This window comes from Anomalospiza imberbis, chromosome 1, assembly GCF_031753505.1.
Source record: "Anomalospiza imberbis isolate Cuckoo-Finch-1a 21T00152 chromosome 1, ASM3175350v1, whole genome shotgun sequence".
NCBI lineage: Eukaryota > Metazoa > Chordata > Aves > Passeriformes > Viduidae > Anomalospiza > Anomalospiza imberbis.
This window is the reverse complement of record NC_089681.1, coordinates 49,121,963-49,135,252: the sequence shown is the minus strand read 5'-3', so window position 1 is coordinate 49,135,252 and position 13,290 is coordinate 49,121,963. Positions and strand designations below refer to the sequence as shown.

General features: G+C 33.5%; 1 protein-coding gene across 1 annotated transcript in view; it reads right to left on the bottom strand.

Moving 5' to 3' along the window:
- Nucleotides 1–501: 501 nt before the first annotated feature.
- Nucleotides 502–13,290, bottom strand: part of SMCHD1 (structural maintenance of chromosomes flexible hinge domain containing 1) — a 67,918-nt gene continuing 55,129 nt past the window's right edge. The window contains exons 38-48 of the mRNA XM_068191229.1: nucleotides 11,240–11,366; nucleotides 10,950–11,069; nucleotides 9,593–9,678; nucleotides 8,450–8,572; nucleotides 8,055–8,245; nucleotides 7,167–7,276; nucleotides 5,755–5,825; nucleotides 4,706–4,877; nucleotides 2,688–2,846; nucleotides 1,883–2,006; nucleotides 502–921 (exon numbers count right to left, since the gene is read on the bottom strand). Coding sequence (XP_068047330.1) covers nucleotides 819–921; nucleotides 1,883–2,006; nucleotides 2,688–2,846; nucleotides 4,706–4,877; nucleotides 5,755–5,825; nucleotides 7,167–7,276; nucleotides 8,055–8,245; nucleotides 8,450–8,572; nucleotides 9,593–9,678; nucleotides 10,950–11,069; nucleotides 11,240–11,366 — 1,386 coding nt within the window. The 3' untranslated portion in view covers nucleotides 502–818. The remainder of the gene's footprint in view (nucleotides 922–1,882; nucleotides 2,007–2,687; nucleotides 2,847–4,705; nucleotides 4,878–5,754; nucleotides 5,826–7,166; nucleotides 7,277–8,054; nucleotides 8,246–8,449; nucleotides 8,573–9,592; nucleotides 9,679–10,949; nucleotides 11,070–11,239; nucleotides 11,367–13,290) is intronic.

Below are 13,290 nucleotides of genomic sequence, written 5' to 3'. Positions count from 1 at the left end.
GATGTGCACCAGTGATTAGCAGTCTAAAACTTCCAACAGGAGACCACCATGTCTTTTTAAGTTTAAAGTCCTTTTCCAGAAAAGGAGTATGAATATAAACTGCATGTTACTGAGAGCATAGATCAGTAGATTTGATGTCAATATTCACTCTGAGGCAGAAAATCTTTGAGGCAGATGTGAACCCATACATCCATACACCTAAACACTGTCTCCTACGTTATTCACAGGGCTTCAACTAATAGTTTTTATACTTTTCAAGTTTAGCTTCCTGCTCTTGTCCTATCTTTTTCTTTCCATCAAGTCTGCTTCCAGCTGCTTGCTCTGACCCTGGCTGAAATTCTATCTTTAATCATGCCTGATCCTTTTCTGCCCTGTTCATCACTACAATCTTTACAATGCAGATACCTAAAAATGACCTTTGACTATCTTCCTCAAGACAGTTTGGGATGCTTTTTAAATTAAAGTCTAATTTCATGACACAATCTATTCAATGCAAGTGACTGTATTGTCAGTGCTTTGTACTGAAGCAGTTTTACTGAAAAGATCTTTTATTTTCATAAATAAAAAAGAATATATTTAAAACTTTTTTCACACACAAACTTAAAAACTCTGAAAGCTTTTAGAAAGAAAATTAACTATACAAAAATTGGGCTATCAATGTTAAATACTTACACTTTTGTTCCTACTAACTGAAATACATTTATACCTTCTATCAGTATAAAAATCTTCAGAGTAATGGTAATACTGCATAAGTATTTCCTTTAACTGAATGTATTCACATTTTCAATCCACAGCTTTTCCCAGCAAGTCTGATCAGTCTATGCCTTTCTTTTCCGTGGAGTTCCATTAAGTTCTGAAGAGGCCATTTGCAGCACTTGCTGTTGCTGCTGCCTTGCAGGAGAGGAGATCCATTCTTCTGGGCTAAACAAAACATAGCACAGTGGCTTATAAACAAAGCTTTTTATATATAACATAGAGCTCCCACAAGTATAAAAAATATAAACCCCATATTTGTACACAGCTTTTTATTACTGTATTTATTTTGTTAAAATGAAGAATAGTAACAGGTTCATATTAGATAGTTTAACTACATAACCACTTTAGTTCTATAAGTAGAAAAAATTTAAATAGTAACAAGTATAAAAAATAAAGAGACATAGCAATATAGTGAACACTTGTTCTGAGATTCACAGAACATTACTGGGTAAGATTTAAATAATCTCAGAAACATGATCATAGCTCAGCAAAGACAATTACGTAGTCATGAGGAGAGACATGAGAAATGGCAAAGGCAGACAGTTTCATGTCACTTTAAAGATACAGATACACAGATTTCCCAGATTTTTTTTTTTGTGTGTGTGTGTGTGTGTGTGTGCATGTGTTCAAACACTCATCAGCACAGAGGGAATGAGAACAGATAGTTAAAACACTTTACCACCAGTTCACCTCAGACAGTTACTTAGAAAAAATAGTGTAAGAATGATTCTCTTCCATAAGAATAATTATTTCTCTGTTCATCTATCCAGTATTTGACAGCAGACCTTAAAAGAGTTTAGAGACCAAGCCATCTCAAATAGTTTTGGATGTAACAGTGTGGAATACACCAGAAAATATGGGGAATGTGATGCACAAAGATGCTGATCAGTTCATAAAGAGAAACAGAATTAGAATTAGTAAGCAAATCTTTATATGAGGCTTAACTTTTAAAGGAGGTAAAAATTTTAAAGAAATTAAAAATTATCTTGAATACCAGCTTTATGCAAAATCTACTCAATGTTGCTTATAAGATACAAATAAGAATTAAAAAATATGCAGAATAAACTAGTTTTTGTTTTGAATTCAGATTATGGGAAAATAATTACTAGATTCAGAAAATACTCACCTATACAGTTTTTTCACTGTGTCTCTTCGCATTCTTTTGGGAGGAATGGGGGTGTCAGATATATCTAACATTATAGGCTGAAGTAATGATTCAGCACCTTTATCTGATAAAGCAGGAGTCATACCTATGAAAAAGTTGCAAGTAAGAACCATTAACAGAAAAATGAAACCTGCTGGTTATAAATGGGCCCTATAACAGTAGAATTAGACCTTTGAAATACGACTTTAGAAATGTCATAAACTTTATGGTTACCTTATATCTGAAACAGAGTTCAAAGATGACAGTTAAAACGATTTATTTATAACTGTCGCAGAGTAAATGTTGATTTTTTAAAATATTATTTCATATTGACATACAAAAAAAAAAGTAACTCAGACAATCCTTGCAGACTTCGGGGTGTTTCTTTTTATAGCACAATGTTTTGGTTGTGTTTCCTTAGCAAAAGCAATTCAGCTCTTAACTACACTGTCATTTCAAAGAGCATGCCAATGTACTGTAGCACAGGGCCAGCCACACTAACAGTTATATAATCTCTTATTAGTGAGATCATAGTTTCATGTTCACAAGATACAGACCGACCACATTCTTATCTGAACACAATACAGGGCAGTGCTGCTCCAGGCAATATCCACAGCATCATACTACTACATACAGTTTTTCTATTCTTTCCCTAAAATGTGACATCTCTAAGCTACTAATTAACGTTAGCAATTTTCATTCATAGTTTGCATTTCTTAGTTTGTAACTGGTTGCAGTTAACTGTTCTCCTCCTATAGCACACCAAAATTATAATACAATAACCTACCCAATTTTTGTTTTACTAGCTTGAGGCTTTTCTCTTGTTCAGCAAGTTCCTGTTTTTTCTTTTGCATTTCTGGAGTGTTCAGTGACTGCAAATGTAAATCAAGGTCCTTATTCACATTATCAAATTTAATCACTGCTGCACGGTATTGCTGAAGAAGATCTAATTGAGAAATAAAACAATAAGCCACAAAACAGTAAGTAAATGACCATTTTGATTTAGAATGCTACCAATACAACCCAGGCAATGTATAAATCCACAAGAAAACACATCTTTCAAAAACACTACTTAAAAAACCATCCAAACTTATAGTGTCTGCTCTTAAAATGACTGTAAAAAAAAAAAATCACATCCAATATTTTGACTCCTCTTCTCTTTTTTGAGTCCGTATCTTAGATGACAGTTAAGTACCTGCAAGCTCTAAAAATTATGTGGAAAATGGCTATCACTGTACAGATCTTGTTGCCTGTGTGCTCCAAGTGAAATTTTCTACCTCTGATGACATGAGGTGCTTGTAGCATGTTGTGTTTTCAGTACTACAAAGCAGAAGCTTGCATTATTGACTTGAATTGTATTCCACCTTGTGGACCAAGTGAACATTTACTGAGTTTCACTCTGTGTCACTATGGAAATCTAATCAAGCAGACTCAGATAAACAAAGGTGTATTTTGTTGACAATCCTCCTTCCTCTTTAAACACATGAGACAAAATTTTTTCCACATCCAGGCATTGAATAAATATGTCAAGTAATAAAGGAAGGGTTCAAGCATGTTAGCCTGGACTCATTCATTTTATTTTCAGGTGAGTACAAGGTATCTTGCACAAAGCTTAACACTAAATGACCTAAAGTTTGCCACGGGGTGAAAGCTCTCACACAGAGAGCTACCACAAACTAACAAAAGGCACTGCAGACTCTTAGTATGGCTTATTTTACAAGTACCTTGCCAGTGTAATAACAGATTAAGCAACTTTTATCCTACAAACATTGAAAAAGAGCACATCAGAACTAATGTTAAGTGTAAAATTAAGTTCAAAACAAGCCTTGTGTAATGAGATGCTGTCCTTTAAATGGAATTGTACTATGATTTTCCTTTAAATGTCTAGTATCTAAGTGAAATTAAAACATGCCCTTTTCTTCTACCACGATTGCTACAGTACTAAACTATAGAAAATTCCAATTTCATTTGTATTGGGTAACAACGGAGTTCAACAATTGAAAACATGCTGACAGACAAAGTGTGCTAAACCCAGTGTATTTTAGTCTGTATTTTTTTTCTCCTACTCAAGTGTCAGTGCTAAGTAGTTTGGTCATATATATGGCTACTTTAATAGGTATGTGTGATCTCTCCCCACACCCCCCCATTGCACTGTCATGGATAACTTCATGTCCTTTCTTTTTAAACTTAAGTATTTAAGAACAATCTTGCAAGTAAGACTTTCCAGTGTTTTACTCAGTCAGGTCAGTTGTTACATGTCAGAAACTGCACCTTCTAACTTAATTTCTTACCTTTATTCTAAAATCAATAATCTGAGCACATAAAGAAATGGAAGTGATTCAACAGAAAATAGGATAGCTTATGAGATATTATCTCTTGAGAACATGAATTTTTCTACCACTGTTTCATAGAGCTCACTTGCACATAAGAAGTTCTAAATTGATTATGGTGTTTCCAGAGTAGCAAGACCAAAAATTTGTTTCTTAGTGATGCTGGAATTCAATCAGCTCAAGCTTCTCATGACATCTGTTTGAATGATTATTACTGCTTATACACCTTCCTTAATAAGACTAAGAAAAAAGGGGATTATCTCATTATTATTATTTTGCATTTCAGGAAATGTAATATCTGTAAGCTTTTAAGAAAAGGCAAATTTATGAACAGAACACTGTACAGCTCCTACTTCTTAAAGTAACTGTATGCTAAATTGAACTTTTCCTTTCTGTATTACATCAGAGAATAAAAAACATAGGACAAGCAATATAACTTTGTAAGTTTTGTATGTTTGTGACTTCATTAACCCACCTATCTGTAGAGAGATAGTAGAGTAAAGCTTTGGCATTGGTGCTCCAAATACCATTCCTCTGAGTTTGTCCATTGGAGGAGCTTTATTCTGCAGGCCTCCAAATTTTCCATTGCTGCGAATCCTGTCTCCTTCCCTCGTCAGCAAGGTAGGGCAGTGTGTAATTTTTACAACCTGCACAGGCATAAAAATTGATAATAAATTAGTAACTCCACAGAAAATCTATGTTTTTAGCAATACTGTTGTGAACCTTTGTATTTTTCAACTGCAATGCAACTTTGTCCCCTAATGAAAAACATATTTTATGAAATTATGTCATGACTTTGCTTTCAAGCAAGAGAATGCATATATTAAAATTAAGCAGTATTGTCAATAATTATGAAGACCAATTTTTTTGTGTCATGTTCTCACATTTTACCGGAACTCTGAAGGCAGAATTTAGATCTATAGTTGGGAAAAGCTGATTATCAACATATATTAATTAGGAAGCAGTGGCAGTCAGTACAGTTCTACATTCTTATGCTCAATCATTATTTTGATTCTAGCAAACTCATATGCTGAAAGTAAAAGTGCCCAGTATCAGCACTTCCTCAGAGACTCTTGGCAGCTAAAACATGCATCATTAAACCTAAATAAAATGGGTCTCAAAAACATCAAGTAAGTTTCACATCAAGTTTTTAGTCAAGTGGACCAGAAATTTCACCATGTGCCTTAGACTCCTGTATTTTATGACACAGAGTGACTAGGAAAGTACAGAAGAACTTGTGTTTAACACTAACACAGCAGAAATGAAGATGCTTATCTTTGGAAACATGGTCCCATGTGCCACAGCAACATTCACATAATAGAATTTGTTGAATGGAGGTAATTTTGTCAGTGCCAATAATAGAGATTTCATTCACGGTTAAGTGCTTTGAGACCCACAGACAGTAAGCACACTAACAGCTAACACAGCATTAAACTTGGAAATTACCATAAGTTTTTAAAGTATTAAATATGTAGCTCTGCAATATATCTGTATCCTTAAATTTAAAGAAAAATTGAAACATACCTCTTTTCTGTAGTGGTTGGCAGCATCCAAGTTATCTATAATGATAGTATCACCCAGCAGCATACCAAACACTGAAAAATATAAATTTTTGAACTATGAAATTTCTCCAGAGCAAAATAACTTGAGTTTTGAAAAGTCAATTCTGAGGCATCATTATTACATCTTCTAAGGTAAGTGCAAGGGAAATAGCATGTAAATAATTTTTGTTTCAACAAAATTCTCTTGAGGTTGAGACATATATGGAATCTTCTGCTTTCATCAGTGAATTCACAAGGAAAAAAAATTAGTGCATTTAAGTGCCCTTTGGCATAATTGAGTGTATTTTCTAATAAAATACTCTCTTGATACTTTACATTTATCAAGACACACATACTAAAATCCCAAGTTTCGTGAAATTATAAAAATGATATATTTTTTAAAATCTTCCTGGAATGCTGAATTTTGTTTTCAGTTTCTTAATATTTTTCTTCATATTCAATGGGCGACCAAAGAAAAAAACATTCACAGGCAAATGATCCAACCGACCTTAAGACACTTCTGCTAATATAAGTCTGTTCCATACAAAATCGAACAATGTAGTCATGCATGATGTATCATGCAATGTAGTTTTAAATTCCTCCAAGGGGCACAAAGAAGAATTTATAGTTAAAAGTCTGTCAATATCTAACTTTCTGAAAATGCACAGGGTTAAAAATTTGTCTTTATTAACAGTAGAAAGGAATACTTCAATAGTGGGAAGTCATGAAATAAAACGCAAAACTTACTCAAGTAACTACAGACTCCAACTCTCCACATAAAGGAGCAGATCTATTTAATTAAAAAAAGTAGTGTAGGAAAAGGTAGGGATTACTACATTGTTAGAAAGAGCAAGAGGACAATATTTCCTAAACTGAAATCTACATAAAAATTGAAGGATTTCTCACAATTGTTAAGCTGCTTAAGCATAACATACACTGTCATGTACAGTTCAGTCTGCATGTACTTAAATCTATGCATTACACATTTCTGAGAGGAATCGAACTGGAAAGAAAGCCTAACAAAAGGAGTAACTTCCACAATATGAGATTATAAAATTCATCGTGTGATGGTCAGTCCCTGCTCTAAAGAGCTTGGGAATAGGATAATGCTGCAGGAATTTAAAAAAGAAAAAACCTGCCATACATCTAAGTAGAGAAAATGAAACTAAGACAACAAGCAGAACAAAGTGGTCATGGTTGAAATTTTCAAAACTTTTGTTTAAAAATAATTAATGCTAATGCCCTCCTATTTTTACCAACAGAACTCAGGAGGAATGTATGCTGGTATTTGCAAACGTATCAGTGAAGATTATTGAATGGATTATAATTTGTGATGCTTCTGTATTTCATTCTTTAAAAGAAAGAAGTTATTAATGATTTTTTCTTATCATTTACCTGTTTGACAATGCTCTATGTTATCTGGAAATGTTAACAAATCTCTGGCAAATACAGGATTTCCAATAGGTCTGAAGTAAGTTCTTCCATTTTTCAAGTGAGGTAAAGGTCTGGTTAAAGAAAGGGGACAGTGAGGGAGAAGAAAAGAAGAAAGCAATTAGTCCTTATTCTAGTCAGGAATCTCCAAATGAACTGAATGCATCTTAGTATTTCCACATTAGATGAATGATTCCACTATTATCTGAAATGTCAGTTATATAAAAAATGTTTTAGTAAAACACTGAGTTATTATGAGACATTATTTCCAATAAATTCATATGACTTATTTATGAAGAAGTTTTAATGCACTGTATTAGGAAACTGAGAATTTGAACATTATAAATACATTTATACATCAGATATTTTCTAAAGGGCATTCTTACTATATTAGCAAATATTTACTTATTCCATAAGCAAATTATTTTCAGGAGCAGAAATACTGTACTTTATTTTTCAGGCAGCTGAAATAGCAAAATGAATTTCTATTACTATAGATGATTTTAGGAATGTGTTCTGAAACTGGATTTTTGAAAGTTATAATCTGATTACAAGCACTATAATTATTTAAAATAAATTCCTGCTCTAGAAAACATGTAGATATGAAGAAAAAGAAGATTATCTTATTTAATAGAAACACCTTATTAGATAAAGAACATCACACAGCAGTTAAAGATGTAGAGCTGAGATTTCAGCTAACACTTCAAGTGACATTACTGTTGCTATAATAATAAATCCAGAAATTTTATACTTCAAATTTTTAACTGACATTTAAAAATTAAATTAGACAAGAAAAAAAGAGTTGAAGAAGTATGTAATACAAACACAGAACTTTCATTGTTTTTTCTCTACCTGCTCCAATCTGGAAGTGTCTTCTTGTAAATAGAATCAAGGGGTAACACTTGCTGCCGACCTTGAGTTTCATCGAAGATAGACCGAGCAGCTTCCGTGGTCAGTGTGACTACACAGTCCATGTCACTTGCCAGGTGCCAAGAGATGACTTTTGCTGCTTCGTTATCCTCAATTTGAGCTAAATGTGCAATCTGTACCACAGAAATTACAACAGTCAAAACAGAAACCAAGACCATGTCCCCTTTCATAGTAACCACAATAATCCTGCAACTTCAAACAGACATTCAATTCCTCGTTAATGGCTCTGTCAGGGGAGCAGGTCATCAGGTAATTTTTCCATCACTACCACTTTGTGGAACAGAACTTATTAGAAGGCTGCCTGCAAGAAAACTCACCTTGCCCAGAATATCCTGGTTGCCTTTTGGATAGTTTGGGAGGGTACAAGCTCTCCTTGGCTGCTTCATTACTCCTTCTTGTTCCAACATCTTCTTTTTCAGAAGAGAATCCACATACTGAAGCTGAGAATGAAAATTTAAAATCAGCAAGCATGTACTGAGCAGCAGAAGTAGTCATCTGCCATCAATTAATTTTCTAACAATAAACACTCAATAACCTGAAACAGACTTTTAATGTATAGGGGACCACCATGCACAATCCCAGAGAACAGCAAAGGGAAAGCTCACTGGAATTGTGAACAAACTTTTTAATTACTACTTTTTTTTTCTTTTTTTAATTTTTAAGGACTTCAAGGAGCATTTCACAAAGAACTATCAGTGCTTGATTAGAGACAAAAGTGAAGACAGTTTAAAACAGCAGGAAGAGACAATCATGAATGCACAAAAAGAAACTATTTCAGAAGGCGACTATGTCCAGGCTTGAAAAATTTAGCCAGTAGGGGGAACTTCAGTACTATGACTGCAATTTAATTCTACTGATTTGTGATTAATGACTATAACTTGGTCTTATTTGATCTAAAGATAATTGTTTACATAGGTGTTTTCTTCTCCCAAATGTTAGTAGTTTGAAAACTTTCTAGAAATTTCTTAAAACATAATTGGATCTTTAAAGGCAATTAGCAATGGGGTACATTGCCCTGAGTATTTCCAAACTTATTTTTATATGAACTTTGGCAATAACATATGCAATTCTCTGATTCTCTAATAAAAAAAAGTGCTTTCCTTTGGCTTACTTATGCCAGAATACATCCAGTATATATTGACTAGCCTCCAAAAACCCACTGTAACATCTAGCAGTACCAGTAACACTGGCAACCTTAGCAGAAACATGATCAGCAGAAAAACAAGACCAGGATATAAAAGACAAGGTTCTTCTTAGTTCTTTAACAGCATTTTAAAAGATCCTCACACTAACAGAACAATAAAAAAAAAATCTTTTCTTTGACATTGATTCACTAATTTTTCTACAGTTTAAATTTTCACTGTTTTGGTAACAGGTGTGATTCAGCAATATTAGTATTGATATATTATTGATATAAATTTTAGATATGTTAATGGAGTTTAGTATTAAATAAGTCATACTATATTTGTCTGTGGTAATTCAATTTGATGCTTTTTGAGTTCATTCTTCAGGACAGCTTCTCTTGTTTCAGCTTCTTTAACCTGACCTGAAACAAAAAAAGAGTGAGGAAATGATAGAAAGCAATGGAACACTTAGAGAATTTCTTACAACTTTTCTGAATTATGCCAGCTACAACTGACCCTATCTACTTCTTAATTTCAGCAGAGAATATCAGAATTTTTCCACAAAGATCTTGTGATTTTGTCCAGTTTCTAAACAATTTCGGCAGATGCTACGCCTTCAGCTTCAAGAAGCAAAGGGGCCTAGACCACGTATCAGTCTGAGAACGGTAGCTGGTATTAGTTTTCATCCTCAATTATCATTGTAAATGGTTCTCCAACAGGTGAAACGGCAAGACAGAAGTGAAGAGTGGTGGCTGGCACTACCTTCCTTAGTCTGTTATATGGGACACCACTTTCTCGACACTATTTCCTCAGCTCTTATATCTGAACTAATTTCAAAAACAAATAAGTAAACAGGCGAATTGCTTTCTACCCTCTATTCACAGCATGTTTATATTTGAAATTATCTTATTACTTAAACATAAATTGTAATGCTGTACTCTTACTCTCTATAGATGTGCACGTAGGAAACAAAGATTTTATACCTTTCACACTGGAATTCAGAATTTTCCATTCATAATGGAAATATGTAGTATTAAAATTACAAGAAACAACAGCATCTTCTATGCCAGTCTGCTTCATTTACACTTGATGATTATTTAAAATAAAAATTCAAAATGCAATTATTAAAACAAACTTTTTAATCAACAGGCAGGATGATTCGAACAAAAAAAAAACCCAAAGAAAATACTTCCTTCATTCATAAAGAATTACTTTTGTTGAAGAATACAAACAATGACACAACACTTCTGAATAATGTACAGAGGGTCAAATGTGAAGGGGAAAAGTAGCATTTTGAAAACATAAGACTAACTTTTAAAAAGAGGATTATCTATAGTTCATTCTCCTCAAATTGATTTTAGGCAACTGTTGAATTTCAGATGTATGAGCATGCAAAGATGGGAATAAAAGGCAGTCATGGATAAAAAGAACACCAACTTCAATGTTTTTTTCTCCTTTTGATAATTCTGACATATGACATACTACATCATATCAAGACCTTTATAGGTAGGAACATCCAATACTTAATAATTAGAAGCTTCCCTGCAAGATATATACCTCTTCTGCTACCCTCTAATTACTATCTCTCATGATTTCAATATTGATTTTTCTCCCCTTCTCTATAGCCTCAAAGTCATTATAGAACGGAAGTTTAATTCACCAAAGAATTATTTACATATTTGACTGAACTTACATTTAATTTCAGCTACGAGCTGATTTGTAGTATCAAACATCTTTCTGTAAAGATCTATGGACTTAGATAATTGGTCTTTCTCTCTGGTCAGTGTTGCCATCAGCTGCTGCTTCTTGGAATCTACAGAAATAAACATACACACTTTCAGAAGAAAATACAGTAACATACTTTACTGGTTTAAGCATTAGCAAAAATCAATTAAGCAATTACATAGTTCTGAAAACATATTATGGATCTAAAAATAGCTGATTCTAAGGAAAAGCAAGTATTTTTGAGCACTTGAAACATACCATTGTAAAACATAAATGAGAGACAATATGGTTCCAAAGGTTTTTTCAAAGCTGGCAGATGTGGCTCAAAGACAAGAATATATTCAGTGCTATCTCTACCAGGACTGTCTTCAGCCAGCACTAAATTCTATGAAAATAAACAAACAAACATAAATTTATACCCATGCTTGAGGTCACACACAAAATAAACATTCTTCAGATACTAAATCTTGTAAGTTACATAACACATGATGTCTATACAGTATTGCTACAGTTTTAAGTAATGGCCTGGAAATGCATTTTATAACAATTAAACAAAAGTAAAATACAAAGATATAGCTATTTTATTATTTAAGAATTAAGACTGTCATTTTACCTGTTTAAAAAGTCTTATTATTTTTGGCTATATATTTAATTTCAGAGACACATGCTCAGAAAAAATATCCTCTGCACTGTCTCATAAGCAAGATATCCTCAGGTGTACTTCATTCAGTATGTGAAATGCAAACAGATCATTAAAAAGAAAGACCAAAGCATAAACACATAGAAGAAAAAACAAACTATTCCCAGTGCTTAGTTAAAGTTACTGATGTTACCATGGAAGTAGACAGCAAATCCCAAATGAATGAACAATATACATCCAAACACTATCATAAACATTTAACTTCTTATCAATTCCTTATTGAAAAGGCATACTAAATCCTTTGCCTCTTTATAAACATGAGAAATATGACAAAACCATAAAAGTAAACAGAAATTAAATCAGTAAATGTAGTATCTAAATGCGCTGCTACTTTGGGAAAGGTATAATGCATAAAATGAGTAATTCTTATAATAAAACTCATACTGTGTCCACCTTTAACATGTAGAAATTGCTACTCAACTGGCCAAATCAAGAGAGGTGGTTGCAGCCTAAAAGAAGAGATAGATAGATAGATATATAACCTTCAAAGATAGTATTTTATCAGGACAAGTCTGTAGTGGAAATATCTTTTCCTTAGAAAATATATGCCAACAAAAATCTTAACATTTTTCTTCATTAAACAAGTTTAGTATTCCTGAACTCGTGACTAAGGGTAAACATGTCAGATTACCATTTTTATTATTTGTGTTAATTGCACACAAGTGTCCTTACAAACAAGATGGAACAATTTCAAAATACTTGAAGAACACCATTATGTCCCTTCCTCTGCCCATTACAAGTCATATGAAAAGGACAGTGCATCACAACCAACAAATCCTTTCCACATGGGTTTTGTGAGTAGTCTGAAGTCAGTGAATTCAGTATAAACCAGATGCCTGAAAACTGCCTGAAGAGGGGCAAAGATACTGGGTTCACTGAAATGCAACTAGTCCCCATGGATGACTGGGGAACACAAGTTACTGTCAAAAGCAGCAGGATCTCTTTAGATCATAGTAATAAAAATGAAGAAGCATGCAAAACCCCCCACCTCCCACCAAACCAGGAATACTTAAATAGAAACAAACACTCCATCAGCTTACAAAAAAAAAAAGAAAAAAAGAGGGGGAGGAGGGCAAAAGAAGCCAAACAAACAAACAACCCCCCAAACACCATGAAACTCAGCACACTCTCCCCTCCATTACAGAGGTTAGCTTTGTCACTGATGGAAAACTGGAGAATTTAGGTCACAATTATGCAGCAGGAAGTTACTACTACATGGAGATAAGCAAAAAAAAAATTATTTCTGCATTAGCAAGGAGTCTTAGAAATTATCCAGACATTTTATCTGAACTGTCACATGTCATATATGGGGTTATATTACCCAGATAAAGGTGTTCAATTTACACCTTATTACCACAGGTGCAAATACAAGATTTGCAGGGTGTTTTGTTAGACCAATGGTTTTAGCTGATCCTTTAGCTATACTTTTGCACCTTTTCTTAACCCCATCTGCCTGGGGAAAAATGTGTTCACAAACCAATTAATTTTTTACTCCTGAAACATGGTAGGGAGACCAGAGAAACCCAAGAGTGTACCATAAATCAATCAGTGTATTAATTTTATCTGATACCTCTGTTCATTCCCTGCATTTTATTTTACTAGATTGTTT